Source organism: Tripterygium wilfordii, chromosome 5 (assembly GCF_013401445.1).
Source record: "Tripterygium wilfordii isolate XIE 37 chromosome 5, ASM1340144v1, whole genome shotgun sequence".
Taxonomy (NCBI): Eukaryota; Viridiplantae; Streptophyta; class Magnoliopsida; order Celastrales; family Celastraceae; genus Tripterygium; species Tripterygium wilfordii.
The window spans coordinates 11,835,580-11,855,729 of record NC_052236.1 but is presented as its reverse complement, the minus strand read 5'-3'; the positions used below and the strand labels follow the sequence as shown (position 1 = coordinate 11,855,729).

The following is a 20,150-nucleotide window of genomic DNA, read 5'->3' as shown; positions in this document are numbered from 1 at the left end:
TGAGAATGATATTATACAAGTTTGTTATTTGAACATTCGATATAAACCTAAACTCGGATCATTAGATCGTGTTTACAGAAGTTTCTCACCTGACGATAATGTAAGTTGGATCAAAGCTTAACGCGTAGACATAAGAGAGTCTTGCCTAACACGTGGACATAAGAGTCTTGTTTTCAGTGGAATTCAAACCGAGAATCTCCCGAGTCCATATAGTTTGGTCCTAGAGATTCACCAACTAGACTATTATTCAAGTGGTTATCGCCAAGTATTGATACTGTTGAAGAGAACTGAAATGTGAGAGGATTATGAAGTTTTGGATCTGATTGATATTTCAGAGTATATTTCAGGATCTATTCAATTTCAAAGATAATGAGCCAGCTCATATAGGCAGTGGAGCATGATCCTTCATGAATCCAATGACTACTTTGATAGCCTGGAATTGCAACTTTACCTCAAAATTGAGAAAATTGCCATTCATTTTTTTGGTAGAGCTATGGATCATTTGACATTGTAAGTTGGGTCTGTATTGCTCATATTGGGAATCAAACTCAGACCTCCAAATTCATACACGATTTGGCCCAGAGATTCACCAACTAGACTAGTGAGCTTATTATCCCTTAATCCCTTTTGCGCAACATTGTGCTTTAAAGAAAGTGACATTAATGGAGAATATTCAAATTGCTTAAAAGATTAAGGGAGAAGATATAGCTCTCATGCATGAAATAGCCATCTAGCACATTCAGATTCAACATTTAACATCAGATCTCAGGCTTCTTATGTATTAAGCAGCCAAACTAACTTTATTCCATCACTTCTTAATTATACATTCAGGCTTGGACTGGCTGTTCCCTCTTCATGTCAATGCTCTCCTCTTGCTTGTGAGTATCACCACCTACCTCTTCAGGTGTTTTCTCGTCGAGTTCTTTCTTGGTTTCTCCATTATCCAGCTTGTGTTTATCATCCAAAACATCAGTTTTTGGTTGAAGGATTTCTTTAACCCAACTTTGGAGCTGCTTTGTTGCTTCCTCATCTGTTCCAAACCCACATTCATCACTTAAGCAAACAAAATTCTCAATAGACTTGAGGCATGTGTAGCATTGCTCTAGGCCATTAAGCAATCAAGTATATTGCAATCCCCCTTAAAATCATGAAAGTCTGCAGATCCAATCAAGGATTCCTGGTTGTGGATGTACACCATTAGGTGCTGATACTTAATTTAGGGATCTAAATTATGAAGGACTCACCTAATCTCGGGACGGTGTGGCCTTGAGGATGCCTTATGATGAGAGGATTCTCAAAGGCAGTTGCAAGCTCCTCAGAAGGCAATCTCAACCAGTCCTTGGCTCCAACGAAGTGTACTGATTTAACCTTGATGATTTCTTTGTAGGCAATGTCACATATGCTTTGTTCTCTGAACCTTGATCCGGATATCGACACAAACAATTTCATCGGTGGATGGTCTTTTAGTACCTTCCCCTGCAGTTTCGCCGCGTTAATTCTTTCCCTCTTACTTTTACTTCATCTAGTATGAGGAAAACTTGACAAATTACCTGAGCTTGATATCCAAGCAAAAGGGCTGCCAAGGTCGAGCCCTGAACCAAAACAGAGCAATGCAGTTGTCCAAGAAGTTTTTCTATGAAATGTTTATGCCTATTGACATCAAATTATGCATATATGTTTGTGTAAATATATATATATACCTGAGAGAAGCCAAGGAATCCATCAAAAGGGCCTTTGCTTGTGATGTAGTCACACAAGTAAGAAATGCATTCTTCCAAGTTTGTGTACTCGGTGAACTCCTGATATACAATTAAGTGTTATGCACTTGATGAGTTCAGAGTTCAAACAAACATATTTACAAACATCTTGTCTTCATAGAAGACGAAGAGTAATACTCTTACTTTGTTGAACTGGAACCACTCAAAGTAAGGTGCTGGGAAGATGCCTTCTATATCAGACTTGCCTCCAGCAGGATATATTCCATCTGGGAAATCCTGTATATATATATACACACACACATAGTTACTATACCTGGTTTGGTTCTAGCCAGAGTTCAGTTCTTATGACAAAATGATTAATGAGGAGTTTCAGACTCAAATTCTGATAAATTGAGATGATTAGATAAAGAAATAAGAGGAGAAGAATGTGAGATACCAGGTCAAAATTGGCGAATATAGAAGGATCCCATTTGCTGATTTGCTTTTGAAGGAACTTCCCACTGGTTCTGAATCCATGCAGACAGAGTATCTTCATCTTCTTCTTCCTCTCCTCTTCTTGAACTTCCATTTTTTCCTTCCTCTCCATCTCAGTTAACGTGGCCACTAAACTGGCTTTTATCAAGCATGGAAGTGAGTGTTTTGGGTTTGTAGCTCTACCTACCCCCATAATTTAAGGCTCCAACTACCCTCTCTACTAGCCTGGTTTGGTTGGTTGGTTGCACGTGTGGTTCCCCTACACTTGTAATGTGTATCAGTGGGTCATTGTTTGTTGACTAACTTCTTGGTCAATGTTTTGCACATATTATATTTGTTTATTCTTTATAAGAATGTTCATAAAGACGAAGATGTAGTGGTAGAAGAAGTCATATGCACTATTGACAATTATTTGTTAGATAAGCTTTATTACCTATCCTAATAATAAAAGGAGAGAGTATCTTGACCATTGGATGATCAAGATCCAATGATTGAAATTTAAGCTCTTAAGATTATCGAAATAATTTTAAATAAATAGTCGTAATTGAGTTACAACTCAATATAATTGTTTGTGTGCCGTGCGTGCTACGGTGCCCAATGGAATTGACTCCCTTAGAAGAACATATACATGCACGGCAGCAATCAAGTGAGGAGAGCGTGAAAAAGAATCAAAGAAAGTCTTTTTTCTTTTCCCTATTCTTCTTACTTTCTCCTTCACCGATTTCCGTTGTTGATCAATCAAGAAATTTCGAAGATCTTGATTGTTGAACATTCGTGGCAGCAAGGAGCACAATATTCAATTATCCAGACATGTAAGAGTTTTGTCACCCCTAATTTTAAGGTCCTTGCATCTCGTGAATGCAAACCCTAAAAACAATAAGAATCCCAGACATTCAGGGATATATTTAACCTTAGTCCACCATATTCAAAACTTAAGAACAACATCAAGATTCAAACTTTCAAGTATATATTTAGAATTTTATCATCTACTCATCGTGTACAAACTTCTAAAAAACAGAAATAGAGTTGCAATAAGATGCAAAGAAATGAGTCAAACCATCCTTCAACAAATATGCAATCTTCCATGGAGGTTAAAGTTCCAAAAAAGGCCAGAAAAGATGTGAAAGATATAAAACAGGAAATAACTTTGAGTAACAACAAGACATTGCAGCAGGAGACATTACACTAACATAAACACAAGGACCACTACTTTCCTTGAACACTTGATATTAAGGCATGGAATAAAAATTGAGAGAACGGAAATAGGGAGTCACACCATACCCTGCTCCACTTTCTTTTTCATTTTTTTTTCCTTTTCTAAAGATGACCTATGATCATCACTTAGCCATCATAACCTTCACGAACTCCTCGTAGTTAATCTGGCCATCGCCGTCCACATCGGCTTCCCTTATCATCTCATCAACCTCTTCATCAGTGAGCTTCTCACCAAGGTTTGTCATCACATGGCGGAGCTCTGCAGCAGAGATGAAGCCATTTTGATCCTTGTCAAAAACTCTGAAAGCCTCTTTCAGCTCCTCCTCAGAGTCAGTATCTTTCATCTTCCTGGCCATCAGGTTCAGAAACTCCGGAAAGTCAATGGTCCCATTACCATCAGCATCAACTTCATTGATCATGTCCTGAAGTTCAGCCTCAGTAGGGTTCTGTCCCAGCGATCTCATAACGGTTCCAAGTTCCTTGGTGGTAATGCAACCTGGAAAATCAAATGACACAAGATGTAGAGTAAGCCCACGATTCTCAGAACAGGGTGATAGAACATCTCACCCAGACAAGAAAAGGAACAAACAACTAGGGTATCAAAATGACAGACGATTATGGTACACAATTATATACACAAATCTAAGAAACAATCTAGTATCTATCATTTCACAATCTGAACAACGGCACCATTGGTCCAATTCAAGCTGTAAAATGGCTGGTACACACTCAATTATCTCACACTACAAGATAACCACAGGATACCATAGAAATAAATGGAAGTGCATAGAATATGAAAGCATGGCAGATTCCTATAGCGAGAAATGGAAACTACCACGGGTAAAGTAGTTTGTCGATCCCCACATATTACCCAATTAAGACCGGTAAGCTACAAGGTAACATAATAAGGATACCCCGTCAATACAATTACTATTCCAGAGTAATTAACACCAAAGTATAGCCATGGGCACAAAGGCAACAATTAGACAATAACTTTTGATCCTCAAAACCACCAAAACAAAAGGTTTCACATACAGAATGACATGTTCCACAGAGGTACCTGGAGAACAGATTCATACACACAGCTAATGCTTTACACGTGTGATCTAGGTTAGAAACCTAGAACAAAAACATCCACAATCCATATAACACGTAAACTTGCATCTATTGAACGTTTCTCCTTCAGACTAAACACTACAGAACGAGAAAAGCTCCAGTCATTAAGCCGCTAACGTAAGCAATCAATTAAACCACTTTCTTTCCCGATTTGGTTAAACCAAAAGATTAGAAGCTCAATCCGTCATCATCCAAGGAAACTAACATATAAAGACTAAAACCACATCCTCATCACGAAATAGAAATCAAAAAGCGATCTGAAAACCAGAACAAATACAGAACCAGATCTAACAATCCGAAACCATGAAACAAGTACGTAAGTATAGAAAAACAGAGAGAGAGGGAAGGAGATGAACCATCGCCATCCTTGTCGAACAAACTGAAAGCTTCCTTGAACTCGGAGATTTGGTCGTCGGAGAGTTGCTCGGCCATATCTGCGTTCTTGCTTTTGATTTACCGCTTTTTCTTCTCTATTTTTCTGCTTTTTCAAAGAAATGCAGAGAGCGAGTAAGACCCAATCAAACAGCTAAGAGAGAAAGATTGCGATTCGTTCGCTTTTTTGGTGTGATGTCAGTGGTGGTGGCGATTTTATATGGGCCTTTCCTTTTCTCTTCAATACTAGTATATATATATTCCCTGCATCCGGACGTAAACCATTCTTTCAATTCCCCCTCAATGCGAATTACCCATTCCGCCCCTTGTGGATCCTACTATTTTCGTCCCGGTTATCTCAAATGATAAGATGAACTCATACGATTTTATATGGATTCTAGGTTTTTGCTTCCGCTATCCCAAATACTTGGCATTTTTTTTCGTAAAAATAAGAATTTTTGAAAATGACCATTGTAGCCCTCTCCTTCTTTTTTTTTTTTGCCTTTAAATGTTATAGTACAATTTTCCCACACAAATTACAAAAACATGCATATTGTGTTCTTTTTGTCCATTGTAATAGTGTATGTATATTAGGGCTGTATGAAAATTATCCGAAAAATCAAATTGAACGATCGGTTTTTTTAAAAAAACATTTGATGAGAACTGATTAAAAATCGATCGAATAATTGAAATAACCGTCGATAACCGACCGATCGATTGACTAATTATTTTTCCAAAAAAAGACAGTTTACAGAGCGCACAATCAGATGATTTTTTTTGTTTAGAATTTCATTATTGTGAACTCATTTTCATCCTTCTCATTGTGATCAATTTGAACTTCTAATGGCTATATTACAATTTCTACCTAGTGAAAATTAATAGAGCTAAAATTTGAATCTCATGTAAATTAACTAACTCAAAACATGGGGTTAAGTTTGTTGTCTTTTAAATAAGGAAGGTCTAAACTTTATTTTTAAAAATCAAATAAAACTCGGACATATAATTTAGTGAAAGAGTCAAGTTCTACAAGTCTACAACATCATATTGTTCGTAGACAAATGTGATGTACACAATACTTTATCCCACATAATATATTAATGAACTATTTTACAGATTTTATATAACTTATAGAGTTTTTCTTTCTTTCTAAAATGGAGGAGGAGAATCCGATCATGGATCATCAAAGTGATACACACCATCATGATCAGTTAACTAAAATGAATTTCTTTGATTATTATAGCTAGGCGGGGTTGCTGCCAGCCATGAACTTCAGTATTACTGGTCGACAGTAATTCCCGCTCGTCCATTTATAATGATAACGCATAGATATACGCGGTTTGTACGCGGCGTGTGAGCTCATTTGTCTTGGGTTGACTTCCACGTTATCCCTGCGTCGCTCTCGCACTATTAGGGCAAATGCAATGGGATTTAGGTTGTTGGGCCAACATTTTTGTTGGCCCGGTCCCACCTCTATTACACAAAAAGTCAAGTCAAACACGTATTCTAATACAGCCACATCAGCAAAACACAAATTTCTATACACTTTTTCTTCCCACACACTTTCTCTTTCCACCCAACCCAACAACATTCCATTCCTCCATATTATCCACAACAAAACTACACCAAAATATCAAATATCAATACATCCACATCAGCAAAACACTTATCCCAGTACAACCACATAAGCAAAACACATTTTACAATACAGCCACATCAGCAAAAGACAACATCTTTATTGGCCCAATACCACTTCACCATTGCATTTGCCCTTACTATTATCAGGCGGCCATATCATTGTTTGGACTAATTGATTTTTCAATTAGATGCTTTTTTTTCTTTTGTAAGTCTTAAATGGAGAATGAGAATAGTATAATATATATATGTAGGGGGAAGGATCTCTTTATTTGTCTTCATATATACACCACTTTGTAGACGATATTATTATATATTAGAGTATAATATGATACTTGTCTTTATCATGGAGATCAACCATAGACAAACTAGACAATTTAGTCACCAATTACGTACCAAATATACATTGAGATACTAATAAGAATATCGGGTTAATGTAACTTTTGGTCACTTAGTCATTGAATGTTTACACGTTTCATCTTGAAAACCTAAAGTTGAAAATTGTTCTCATATGCACACACGGACAGATTTTTCACTGTTCAAACAGATTCCTTATATTGATTTCCAAACAGATTCCTTATATTGATTTCTTATGTCACATTAGTAGTTTGACCGCCCGAATAGTAGAAGATTTACCCGAGTGTTCATACTGGAATAGTTTTTAACTTTGAGTTCTCAAGTTGGAATGTTTGAACATTCGGTGATCAAGTTGGACATGGTCAACTCTTTCAATGACAAAAAGTTGTATTACCCAAGAATCATATGATGTAGATGAAAAAAAAAATGCTATGCATGTTCTTATAGATGACCTACAATCAAATGTACATGTTATACTTTTAGGACACTAAAAACGTAGTCTTTTCCTACAAGCCTCAAATGGGACATAACAATATTTCCTACATAAGTAGGTACCATAAGTAAATCCCAAAACCATAACTTAAGAGCTCAAGAAAACGTGTCCTTAAATGGGGGGTCAAATGTGGTATTACTATGCAATGCTAGAAACGTAGTCTTTTCCTACAAGCCTCAAGTGGCAAAGAACAAGAATGAACCTCAACAAAACACTTCATATCTCTAACAATCTCATCAACTAAGTCTCTCCAAATACGGTCATGTAATGCCAACCCTATTCTTCCAATCTCACGCTTCTCGCCCCAATCAATGTCCCTGCATATCTCATTCACAGTCTCTATCATTACCTTGTCATTCCACATTTCGTAGTAGTCTTCATCAATATTGCTGCTATGGATATTGCTTGTCTTGGCTTCAATCCATTCTGTTGGCATCAACTTTTCTGTGAAAATGTTGTTGCCGATTCCCTCTTCTACAGGTTTTATAATCTTCCGTTGCTGTCTTTGTTGTTGTTGTTGAGTCATCACTCGAGCTGTAGAATAAAAATAATTTTCAGTATGGGCTATGAAAGTCGATGGCAAACTTAGACCACCAACATGATATTGTAGGGCCCGAGCTATCACGATCCAAGAATTACTTTAAAAGACGTTATGTTAGTCCATATAAAATACTTTACAAGCCTGCACTCAAACGATGTGAGATAAGGGATTTGTCATACGAATTCACATTATGACATAATTCAATTCAATCGAGTGGTTTATAAGTAAATTCTAATCACTATGTCTTTCCAAAGTTGGTTCTGTAAAACAATAAAGCCATAAAGCTGTATTTGTGTCTCCTTTGACTGCATCATGAAAAGATCAACTGGGTAAATCCAAAAAAGAATTCCAGTGGCAGACAAGCTCACCAGCTTTCCTTTTTTCTTCTTCTCTCTTCATCACAATTATATCACCTTACACGGTCTAATAATTATGATCTCTACCTAAAGTTTTTAACTTAATTGCTTATTTTTGTTCTTGATTTGTCTGGGTTGGATTTGGAAAAGCTGCCCAGTTATTTTTGGCACTTATTGTGTCTCCCATTAAAACAGTTATAATTGCATAAACAGTAAAAACACTAGATGTTATCATCATCACCATCGTTGCTCTAGTTGGAATCCTAAATGATACTACTATGTGGATATGGCATGGGGCTGGGGCATTTCCTAGAGTTACTATGTTATTTAATTTTACTAATGCTACTTAAACGAAAGATTAGTAACTAATAAATAACTATGCAACTAATTAACTCAACCAAAGACCACCAACCAGAGGAGGTGGCTTAATATATAGTACATTCGAATAAGCACATAAAAATTAAAGTTCTACTGCAACATCAAATAAACCCCTTACCTTTTCATGCGTAGGAAAGATTTAGAATTTCACATTCCCCATATTTAATTAGTTCTTTAATTTCGGATTAACATACTAAACTAGCTTAATTAGCTACACAAGAAAATCAGTTTAAACAAATCCAAAAAGGAAATGCAAAAATGCTTAGGTTTTGTTTGGTTTGTTTTCTGTTTTATCTATTTCCTTCTGTTTTTTAATTTTTTTCCGTTTTTCATGATTTTCCGTTTTTCGTGTTTCCTAAATTGTTCAACATGTTTTAAAATAATTTTCCATTTTTTCATATTTTCTAAAATGAGCAACTAAATGTATTTTCCTATTTAAAAAAAAACACACACACACAAAATGCATGAAAATAAGTATACCAAATAAACCGTTTATTTACATCCGAAACACTAGTTGGAATGATAATGATGATGTGTATCATCTTGGTGATCAAAGTATGAGTCCCCCTTTCCCCCTTTCCGTTTCAAAAATATATATTTATTTATTTCTTCTAATTAGCTCACAAAAATAATTTTTTTTTTGAAATACCGCAAAATCGAGTCACTTGTTGGTATAAAAAATATAATTAAGAGTGAGTTAGCTAGACTTAACTCACAAACCATGACACTTGTATATATTTATGCTAATAAATAAGCAAATATAAAAATATTTTTATGAGCTAATTAATAAACCAATCAAAAGAAGGAAAAAAAAAAGACGCCTGCATCGGGAAAAGCTCACCGTTCGCGTGACGTTTGGCGTCCCCTCCACTAACAGCACAGCGAGCGAATTCGTCGAGAACCACGTGACGATGATGAGACACCACCACTGGGCTCGACGAACACCGTTTGATCTTCTCATCTCCACTATCTCCTCCGCCGGCAGCGCTAACATTATTCTTAACAACCTCGATGATCTTCTTCAGCGCATTCAAGTCCTCGTCGCATCTCTCCAGCGCTCTCAATAGCTTCCGCCTTTTCTCCACAGTGGATTCCGGAGTCATTACTGGACCTTCCTCCAGCCCCATCAGACGCGCCACCAGTGCCGGTGGAGCACGGAAGTTCTCCGGCGAGTTAACCGAGTTGGATCGCCGGATCTCGGCGGGCAATGTCGGACTTCTAGGTACATCGCAAGAGAATCTCTGGATTGTACTAATTTTATTTTCTTCTTTTGAAATTTCGGCTTCGATATTTGCCACTGAATTATTTACCGATTTCTTTGGAGACGAGACTGCGTTATTTTCCTGCCTTTTTCCTGGAAAATATGAACGTTTCTCAGCAACCAAACAGCGGCAGTGAGAATTAAATAAAAGAAAATCAAGTGTGGAGAGACAAACCGAAGGTGAGGAATCTACGGCTCTGGTTTGATCCGTAGACGAGTTGGAAAATGCCGGACATGCAGCCGATGCTCTTTGTATGTAGATTTTCCGGCGAGCCTTCCCGCCGCGAAGAAGACACGGCGTCTTGTCTCTTCATGGCAGTAGCTCTCTGGGTGTTTGTGTGAGGAACTAAAACTAAAAGGGTTGTGTTTGGAATTGATGGAGGTCTTTTATTAATGCATGCGTGAGTGAGAGATTTTAGAGATAACGGTAATAAATTGGTATGAAAGTGAAAATGTGGTCTAATCTCTTGTAATCATGAAAAGTGATTACCTATCCTTTAAGGATTAATACCACTTTTACACATCGAAAGATAATTAGTGTTTTAATTTGCACATTGTTGTTTAAAATGTTTCAATTTAGTCACCCAACGATAAAATTATTTCACTTGGTATCTAGGGTAGATTTTATAACTTTGAGGCAATCAAACTACACATGTGACACGTTGACTGTCCAAATATTGATTGACACATGTGCAGTTTGACTGTCCCAAAGTGAAAAAATCTGTCCAAGAAATAATTTTATCATTGGGTGATCAAATTGAAATATTTTAAACAATGATGTGTAAATTGAAACACTGACTATCTTTTGATGTGCAAAAATGATATTTATGTTTATTTGTATGGGTGAGTGGTATATAAACAAATGTCCAGCTATTGTCATATAAATGACACGTCTTCTTGGCCTAATTAGTAATTTGGAGACGGCCGAGGAGAACAAATTCGTGCAGGCCTTTGGTTCAGATCGGACAAAATTAATTTTCTGTGTTTAGGCTAGATTTTCTAACATGATATCGGAATAAAAACTCACTCCATTTGGACGTGACATTTACCCGTGTCCACTTGTTGAGTATCGCATAGACAAACCAACAAGTGCAGGCCTCGGATTGCATAACTTAGGTGAGTGGTATATAAGCAATGTTCAGCTCCTATCATATAAATGACGCGTTTTCTAGACCTAAGAACTCTGGAGATGATCTAGAAAGCAAATTTGTGTGATTCTTTGACCAAGAGCGGATAATATCACTTTAATAATATGTTTAGGTTAGATTGTTCTAACAACAAGAAAAGAAAATGGCACGAGAATTCAATGACACTATGATATCTATTACAAAACAGTTGTTGAGTTGTACAAATGGCCAGAAAACAAGTTTGGAGTGTATAATCTATACACTTATAGTACTATATACTATTCGTCTACTCCTAACAATACATTTGTTTTCATTCTAAAATAAAGTTCAATAATTTACAATTTGACAAGATTGAAGAGTTGTCACTTTCTTATGGACATAAATCTGTTGATGCTAACTCACACTCTTATATCTTTATGGATGTGCATGCTTTCACCAGCTTTCTCGTGTATTGTGATATGTTGGGCCCAATTAAACCCCAAGCCTCATCCGTATGTACATGTGCCGGTCACCTGACCCAAAACACTATAAATACATGAGGCCCCAACCTCGTTAACTCTCTCAATTACTTAAGATACATTCAATGTGATCTTGTAGGATTGTCGAAAGCCTCGTTCAATATTTCATTATTGATTATAGACTTTTGGGTCTACAACGCGCTTTCACCAGCTTTCTCGTGTACTGTGATATGTTGGTTCTGTATGGATCTTTAATTACTATATACAGAAGGAAGGGGGGAGTGGAGTAGGATTGAAACATTCAAACATATCCCCTCTGTTAGTTAGAAGCTTATGGGGCAAGATGCCTTAGCTTTTAAGCTCACTACTCCAATCTTCTCTCTTTTTTTTACTTTTTGAAATGCTCATGTGTCATGCATGTGATTGTGAAGTCTTTTATAAAAGTTGCACAACCACCCCACCACCAAATATGATCATCGCCTCTGAAGCTAGCGCATGCTTCACGCTACATCATTTTCTCACACGCTTGGTTACTTCAGCCTTACACCATCATGGCTAGAATATCACCTAGTTCAATATGTCTTTCGGATAATTGAGTAGGCGTAAACCTCAGAGCGATAGAACAACTCACATCTTACTGACAATATGTAAAACTAGGTTGAAGCCCATGCGGATACGGGTCCTCCAGAAGTGGGTCAAGCTCACGAAACCAATATTCCACAATGAAATATCTCGACTTGTTGGTTTGAATTCTCGATTTTGGGCAATGTAAGATCTAAATCTGAATAGATAACCAACTAGGCTGTCACCAATAAACCCATTTCATATCATTCGATTACCATCCCGTCCTCTCACAATGTGTGTGCCACTAACGTAGACTCATGTAGGACCTTTATCGGACGATATAGGAGGGGATGATAGAGCATAAGCTTGAAGTAAACCCCCGCCTGGTGCCATGTCCCAACAGGGGTACGGGAAATAAGGATTAATGGGCTACATAGCATATCCCACGAAGATATGACCTATTCAGGACTGAAGGCCCAACCTCATTCTTGAGCTGGCTCTTCAGGGCAAATTTAATCGTCCACGGTCCAGGGAGGAGACGAATTGGACAAAAAATTCTCAATAACAGATGGGAAAAGAGGGGGAAAAAAATAAATAAATCTGAAGACATCATAATTTTCTCATCTCACCTGCTTCAGTGTGACATTCCAACGAATCATCTTTGTTCCAGTATATAAGCCACATCCAAGAGATGTAATAATAATATCTCACCCCAATGACAAAATTTCCACTCCTTACTTTCTCCTCACTCCTCAGGTCTTGAAATTCAAGATGGTGAAATACACAAGTAATATGATTGATACTCAAACACGCTGCTGAATACATCAGTGTGTCACAGTAAACTCCGTACATTTCATCGCTTCCGTTCTGCTCGCCACTTGTATACTGGTTTGGAGGTTGGAGACGCAATCTCGTCTTCACGTAATTTTCGCTTCCGACCATTTTTCTGCAAATTAAACAGGAATTAAAATTTAAAACTTGGATTGCACCACCTCATGGTCAGGTCAGCAAATTGATGTCATGCAAAATCCTTTTTTTTTTATGAATTAATATTGATTTAATATTTTGTTGTCTTTTTGGCGTATGAGGATTCAAACCTTCAACCTATTTGAAATCCTAAGGAGTGGCAATCGCTAGGCCAATAACTCATTTTTTAATCATGGAATATCTTAAAATGCCCAAGTTTGACAGAATTCAAACTTCCGCTCCACTTCGTGACATGGTTTATTCAAGCCACCAGGTTGGGTATTTGCATAATTCAAGTATTCTAGAAGAGCAAAATTTGAAAATCTACGATGTTAATACCTGTAATTCTTTCTGCAGTGCCATATCCATATATACTTTTTCCAACTCGTTTACTCTCTTCTTCCTTGCCTCAAGTTCTCTGTAAGAAGCAGCTGTTTTCCTGCACACAATAAATATATCATGAATGAACGCAAGGCAAACTTGTCAATGCAATTAGAATTTCAGTCGTTTTTTAACAGCGAAACACTTCAAGGTTAAACTAGAACAAAGATGAAAAAAGTTGAATTTGCTAGCTCAACCAAGGTATGCCCATGGAAAACTACAAGAAACAAAGTAATAAATAAGTTGGCAGCCAATATCAAGAAATAGATAAGTTCCTATATATGAGGCTTCAATACTGGGAAAAAGATACATGGAAGTCCAAAGGTGTAATGGAAGTACACAACAATAAATGAACCATTTTTACCTTACAATACCATCAGGGAAATCCTCAGATACAGTTACTTTTCCATCTTTGGGAAATTGAGACTGCATTTCTTTGGCCTCCTCCCTGTAATATAACAAGAAGAAAGAAATGACAAAATATCAGCAAAAGGCTGCAATCGGAGAGAAAGGGAAGCATCTGTAGAGGCACACATATCCCACTGCATAAAATTGGAAAATTTACACATTTTACCAGTCACAAACTTCTAGCATATTCATATCTCATATAGAATTAGCGCCACAAGTAAAAGATGATGAAGTGAATATTTACAACCGTTGGAGTAATGTACCAACTAAACAAATTTTTAATGCATATCAAACAGACCCAAAAACTATCCATAAGAACTTAATAAGAATGAAAAAGATAAATATACCTTCCCTGAATGATGTGAATAAAGTTCCAAACAGAAATTCTCCTATGCGCACCTAAATTGCGCACATAAAATACTCACCATTTTTTAAGGGTGTGAATGAGTGAAATAACAAGTGGTTCTCATGGTCAAAATCAATGGTAAAAACATAGGTACGTATTTTTAAGTTCGTAATTTAAATGCGCATATGAGAATTCCTCAAGTTCCAAATACACGACAAGTTGACAGAGAGACAATAAATCAAAACAACATGTACTATTATCAAATTAAGATATGAAATGTCTTGTCTCTACTTCAATAAAAAAAATAACAACAAAAAAAAGGAGTAAATCTACCAGCTTGTTTAAAAAATAATCAGATATTCAGGACTTTACATTGTATCCAAAGGACGAAAAGTATTAAAGTTCAACGTGAAAAGGTTCTATAAATCCATGTCATTATTGAACGAAAAGAGCTCAGAAGGTAGCATATGGTTTAATCATCTCAAACATTTTCTTGTTTCATTCTAGACCAAAAAGGATCACTATACATCACTAGAACCTGGGGACTCCAAGGGACCATCAATATGTATATACTGTCACCCTTAAGGTTACGTTCCTGACACCTTTCAGATTGGCTTGTAACAAAGAGGCTATGGTTAGTAACCTCACTGCTGGTGTTTCCCGGTCCTTATGCTTCACTAGGGAGGCCCAATATTGGGAGATTGACCTTTTCATGACCTTTTGGAAGATTCTCTATGATCATTTGCAAGCCGCTTTCATGAGGATGACAAGATGTGTGGGTTACTCTCTCCTGACTTTATTTTATCCGTCAAGTCCTTTTATACTTATCTTCTAAATTTCTAATGGCCAATCGTATTGTAGAATCTCGGAGCCTGCGCTGGAGCTGTGAGTGGCATAGATCTTCTTCCACATCATTTGGTGTTATGATTAAGAATCTGCCTTTTTAACTTCATTTAGAATTTTGGACAGGTGCTTGACAATCATACCTTCAGCGGCAATGTTCTAAAAATGTTACATACATGCCTACCAAATCATACTTTACATTCCATACAGTGAACACTTGGTAATAATAGGCTCGTCATATTAATAACAAGCATACTAGTATGTCATATAACAACAAGCAGACTAGTATTATGAACCACAACAGACCAAAACAACGCATGACCCAATTGAGCATCAAAAACTATACCTCATTAATCTATTTGGTCGAAGAAGGGAAAACAATACTTTAAATTCTCTCATCGACAGTAACTTGAAAAGCAATAGCCAAGACATATAAATTAGAAACTAGGAAGCTCAAACCTGTCTTCTGCATAGTAAACATGTCTGTTTGATGGCTGACCATCAAGTGAGTGCAGCACAGCAGTTAACCTTTCTATTTTCTGCGGCAATACAATTATTAAAATTGACAAAAGAATCAGAAAATGTTCTTTTTCCAAAAAAAAACCAGACGAAACAAGTAAATCACCTTCTTATCACTCTGCAATTTCTGAAGAATATATCCCATATCTTGGGTCTTCATCAACATGAGTTCTTCATGAGTGTATTTATTCGCCTCGCTCCTGTATTAAACCACAAACAATCAATGAAAAACAGCCTACATAACGAAAATTCTAATAAAAAACAGTAGCAAAGAAATTGAAAGAATACTGTGTATTACTCTGGTTTATGAACTCCATTAACAGTCTTAGTTTTGATCATCTTGAAATAGAACTCATCCGGGTTCCTAGAAGCAGCTTTCTCCTTGAGCCTCTGCAAAGTAAACAAACCCCCAAAACATACAGAATTAGCACAAATTACACAATAATAATTCACTCAAAAACTAAAGAGATATCAGTAACGCGAGATACATAGCAAGTAACATCCAATTACTCTACCCGTAGTGTCTCCTCTTTCTTGTGAAACGCTTTTGCACGAACGACATAGTCCTTGTGTTTTTCAAGAATTCCAAACTTCTTCCTCGATTGCCTGGCATGATTTTCATGAAACTTAAACCATGAATTCCAATAACATGCAATGGCAAATAAAGAAGGCAGTGAGATCACTCACGGTTGAGCTCGCTCCTTGTGAGCCTTTCTAGGGATTGCATTTTTAAAAGAAGACATCTTTTGAAGCTAATCAAGCAAAGCAACGAAATCACCTCCACGAACTGAGCTGCAAAAACGAAAACAAGAAGGTAATCACAACCAATAACTGAAAGCACAAGAGAAATATATACAAAGATTAGCTCACCAGTGGCAGACGAAGGAACAATTTGATTGATTGGACAAACAGAAACGCAGTCCCTCGAAGGTCTCGATTCCGCGATAAACCCTAGCAAGCCGACTGGGTTTTTTGTTCCTCTCGGTTTCCTTGGCAGCGGGAGAGACAGTGAAAAGAGTTAATAACCCCAATTCTTAATAACCATTAACCCCATAGTCTAGGCCCACTTTTCAGGCCCGTAATCTTCTTACCAGACCCGTTGTCTTGGCCCACTCTTCAGGCCTGTAATCTTCTCACCAAACCCATTGTCTTGGCCCACTATGTACTCTTTCCTTTTTTTTATGATAGGGATCCGGTATCCCAATCTACGCGCATGATTTTATGTGAATCATGGTTTTATATGCGTTTAACTCAAAAGTTGTGCTAACTAAAATACCAAACTTCTGGATCTTTATCATTTTCATTTTTTTCCCTTCATTTTAACAATAATAATGATAGAGATCTTAGCACTTGGTATCCTAATTATCCAACTATTAAGTTGTACAATTTGATGTGTATCTTATGAATTCACGAATTTACTGAAATCATGTACGTTTAACTGAACCGGTGTGGGGAATTTATCATTTTCGTTTTAAAAAAGCATTTGAATTTTGGATTGTAGGGTCCACTTCAAGACCACATAAACGACGCCGTACTTTCGACGCTAAGCTAACTTGCACACAGAGACGACAATTTCCTTCCCCTCTCTCAAATCAGAATCCAAATTCTAGTTCTAGATAATTATCGTCAGAATCAAGAGCCAGCCAATCCGAAACCCTAGTTTCCAACGTTCCGGGCTTTCACTGCAAGTGACTCGCGATTCCCCGCTTTTCTGACTGTCGAAACTCGGCGTCCGCCGACCTCTTCAATTCCGTTTATGGTAACAGTTTTGAGGCCTCAATTCGATTATCTTTGTGGGTTGTTAAAGCGAGAGCAAATGATAGAACCTGGAAGCTCACTCGTTCGCGCTTGAGTCTGTTGAGGTAAATTCCAGTTTTAAGTGTTTTTATGTAAATTTTCCCTTTTTGGGTTTTGAGTCTGCCCAACTGCTGATAATTAATTCGGTATATATTTCCTTAAGGATTCACTAGATTTTCTAATGGAGTCTGTTTAGGAATTTTCGATGATTAATTATAGCGTTTTTAAATGTTTTAAGTTTAACTTTGGTGGGTTCTTTGCTTGGTAATTCTTATGGCTGCTGAAGTATCAGCGTTATATTGGAGTTTCATAGTCGCTGCCAATCTTTGATTTTATGTTGAATAAGATTATTTTTGTTTGAGGAAATCAGAGCTCATTTCTATGATTTTCCTTATGGTATATGCGCCAAATTGTAGTCTGGAGGGCAAATATGTATCATGCCAAGAAAATTTCAACTGCGAGCTTAGTGCCGCATAAAACTCAAGATGCGGAACAAGTTGCCAATGTTGGAAGTTCAGGTGGAGCTGGAGTAAAGACTAACACTCCTCCTGGGGGTTCTGGGAAACAGCGTTTGCGGTGGACTTCAGATCTTCATGACCGCTTTGTGGATGCAATCACACAACTTGGGGGACCAGATAGTGGGTATCTTGCCTTTTAGTTTCTGAACTTGTTGTACATTGTTTTCCCCTTTCTTTTTATTCTGATGATATAGTATGCAACAGATTAGAAAGCAATCGACCATAAATAATAAGGAAAATTTTCATTTTGGTTTCTATGTTTTTGGTTATGCATTCATTCCATGTTGTATTAAATTACCATTTCCTTTGCATAGATAGCTAAAACTTTATCTTCGTCTTGCTAGCAAACGAAGGGGACTGTATTTGCTACTATGGTGGTGCATTGATCCTCCTGCAATTATGGATTGAGTGCTTTAACTTTAAGATGTAGGATTGATATTTATCACTGGTTGTATGGTTGACATTTGGTACGTTCTAGGAAATGAGGCCTTATATGATAACTTTGTTGATAAGCTTATGTGGGTATAGTTCTTTTTTAGTGTTGTAGTTACTGTGATATAACGCTTCTCGATCTATGCTATCTTTGTCTCAATGCCTCTTCTGGATCTATTTTAAGATGACATGCATGGAAAGCCTTTGCATTCATTTGCATATTTTTTTATTTTTTGTTTTAGGGGCAACACCGAAAGGTGTCCTAAGAGTGATGGGTGTCCGAGGACTTACCATTTATCACGTGAAAAGCCATTTACAGGTATATAATGTGGCCTTAACATTTCCTTTGGTCTACTAGACGTATTGTGTTGATGTTGATATGTCTTCCTGTGCATGGAAGCAAATATAATCATTTTTCATTATTGTTTTTACAGAAGTATCGCCTTGCAAAATACCTGCCAGAGTCTTCAGCTGATGGTAAAGGTGCCTTATTTTCTCTTATATTTTTGTGCCAATCATGCCTCCCTTTCTCCTCTTCTGCTCAACACTGAACAAAATGAATCTGAAGTTTGTAAGTTTCTCGATAAATTTTAGGTTCCAAAGACGAGAAGAAAGGCTCTGCAGAAAGCCTATCTGACATGGAGTCTTCCCCGTGAGTACTCTGTCTTCTTCCAGAGTTGTTATACTTCTAAAATTATTTTAATTGTCTTTCATGTTCTCAACATGAAGGATGTAATTGGGGAATGAAAATTATGAATACCCTGGCTTTCGACACTAACATCACCATAATTTCATTCAGGGGGGTTCAAATTAATGAAGCATTGAGAATGCAGATGGAGGTCCAGAAGCGTTTACATGAACAACTTGAGGTTCGTGTTTTATGCTTGCTTTTGATAAAAGATGATTTTTTTTCTGCATCCTTTTATCGTGTATTAGTGGGTGGGGCAATGTCGAGTTTTGTGATTTTGTCCATACAAAAATAAGAACTAAAATTTCAGAACTTTGGGTTTGTTTTAAGAATTTTCACCTTTGTGATAATGAGAAACCCAATGCTTTAATAGGGTAGTGTTATATCCTCATGGAGAATATGCATTCAATGATATATATCACTTGTGTTGTAGCCATCTTCTCGTAGGGTAGCTGTAATCAAATTAATATTTAGTTCTCTAGCATTATCAACATGCTGTAATGGTTATCTTCTGAGGAAAGATTAACAGGAACTGATTTTTCAAATTTTTGTTATGCTGTTATGCATTCGATTTGAACAGCTTTGTCAATCCAGTATTGTACATTTCAAGCAAGTTTGTTCTGGAACAATATCTTGGAGAATTTCCAGTGGTACAAGGAGCAACATTTTTACATAATCCTCCTCTCTTTTTTTCAGGTGCAGAGGCAGTTACAAATGAGGATAGAAGCCCAGGGGAAATACTTGCAGAAGATCATTGAGGAGCAGCAGAAACTAGGTGGGGTGCTAAACGCTTCTGAGCCACTGGCCGAGGAGAAAGAAATTGCCTCTCCTAAGATGCCTCGAACTGCCCCAGCTGGGACGTCTTCTCCTCATAAGAAACCAAGGCTGGATGATGGTGCGAGAGATGACAGCTGTGGTTCTCCAGTTCCTGCAGAAACCTGACCAGAAGAAATGTCTTAATTGAGACCAAAACTTGTATCTTGGACATGAGATTGAGAGAGAAGATGAAGGCGGTGCAAAAAAGCACCTCTGGAACAGGGCCTCATGTGTAAATCTAAATAAGAGCTCTCTTTGTTGTTCGTAACATGCTTGTGCAGATATAGTCATATAAACCATGCTTGTTGGAATTGCATACCTGTAATCCATATGTAGTTATATAATTCAATACAATTGTGTAGTTGTTTCATTGC

General features: G+C 37.1%; 4 protein-coding genes across 5 annotated transcripts; 1 reads left to right on the top strand and 3 right to left on the bottom strand.

Annotated features, from left to right (window-relative positions):
* Window positions 1–670: 670 nt before the first annotated feature.
* LOC119998636 (esterase CG5412-like) lies at window positions 671–5,126 on the bottom strand. Its single transcript, XM_038845972.1, has 8 exons — window positions 4,880–5,126; window positions 3,534–3,903; window positions 2,155–2,386; window positions 1,902–1,994; window positions 1,701–1,799; window positions 1,551–1,592; window positions 1,245–1,476; window positions 671–1,030 (listed from the first exon to the last, which is right to left on the bottom strand). The coding sequence occupies exons 1-8, from the start codon at window positions 4,953–4,955 to the stop codon at window positions 828–830; spliced, it is 1,347 nt and encodes a 448-aa protein (XP_038701900.1). The 5' UTR covers window positions 4,956–5,126; the 3' UTR covers window positions 671–827.
* Window positions 5,127–7,301: 2,175 nt separating this feature from the next.
* Window positions 7,302–10,344, bottom strand: LOC119998899. The gene is made up of 3 exons (XM_038846372.1): window positions 10,089–10,344; window positions 9,494–10,006; window positions 7,302–7,911 (listed from the first exon to the last, which is right to left on the bottom strand). Exons 1-3 carry the CDS (start codon window positions 10,225–10,227, stop codon window positions 7,526–7,528), a joined length of 1,038 nt encoding a protein of 345 aa, XP_038702300.1. The 5' UTR covers window positions 10,228–10,344; the 3' UTR covers window positions 7,302–7,525.
* A 2,294-nt stretch (window positions 10,345–12,638) lies between these two features.
* Window positions 12,639–16,537, bottom strand: LOC119998393 (probable U3 small nucleolar RNA-associated protein 11). The gene is made up of 9 exons (XM_038845712.1): window positions 16,396–16,537; window positions 16,213–16,317; window positions 16,041–16,131; window positions 15,824–15,915; window positions 15,632–15,725; window positions 15,466–15,545; window positions 13,774–13,857; window positions 13,368–13,467; window positions 12,639–13,008 (listed from the first exon to the last, which is right to left on the bottom strand). Exons 2-9 carry the CDS (start codon window positions 16,266–16,268, stop codon window positions 12,916–12,918), a joined length of 690 nt encoding a protein of 229 aa, XP_038701640.1. The 5' UTR covers window positions 16,269–16,317; window positions 16,396–16,537; the 3' UTR covers window positions 12,639–12,915.
* Window positions 16,538–17,078: 541 nt separating this feature from the next.
* LOC119998745 (myb family transcription factor PHL7-like) lies at window positions 17,079–20,146 on the top strand. 2 transcript variants are annotated; one of them, XM_038846144.1, is made up of 7 exons: window positions 17,079–17,387; window positions 17,739–17,960; window positions 18,515–18,591; window positions 18,707–18,749; window positions 18,867–18,924; window positions 19,072–19,141; window positions 19,657–19,975. In XM_038846144.1, exons 2-7 carry the CDS (start codon window positions 17,753–17,755, stop codon window positions 19,900–19,902), a joined length of 702 nt encoding a protein of 233 aa, XP_038702072.1. In that variant the 5' UTR covers window positions 17,079–17,387; window positions 17,739–17,752; the 3' UTR covers window positions 19,903–19,975. The 2 variants fall into 2 exon arrangements, with proteins under 2 accessions (XP_038702072.1, XP_038702071.1); XM_038846143.1 differs by having other exon boundaries at window positions 17,080–17,387; window positions 18,707–18,755; window positions 19,657–20,146.
* The last annotated feature ends 4 nt before the right edge of the window (window positions 20,147–20,150 follow it).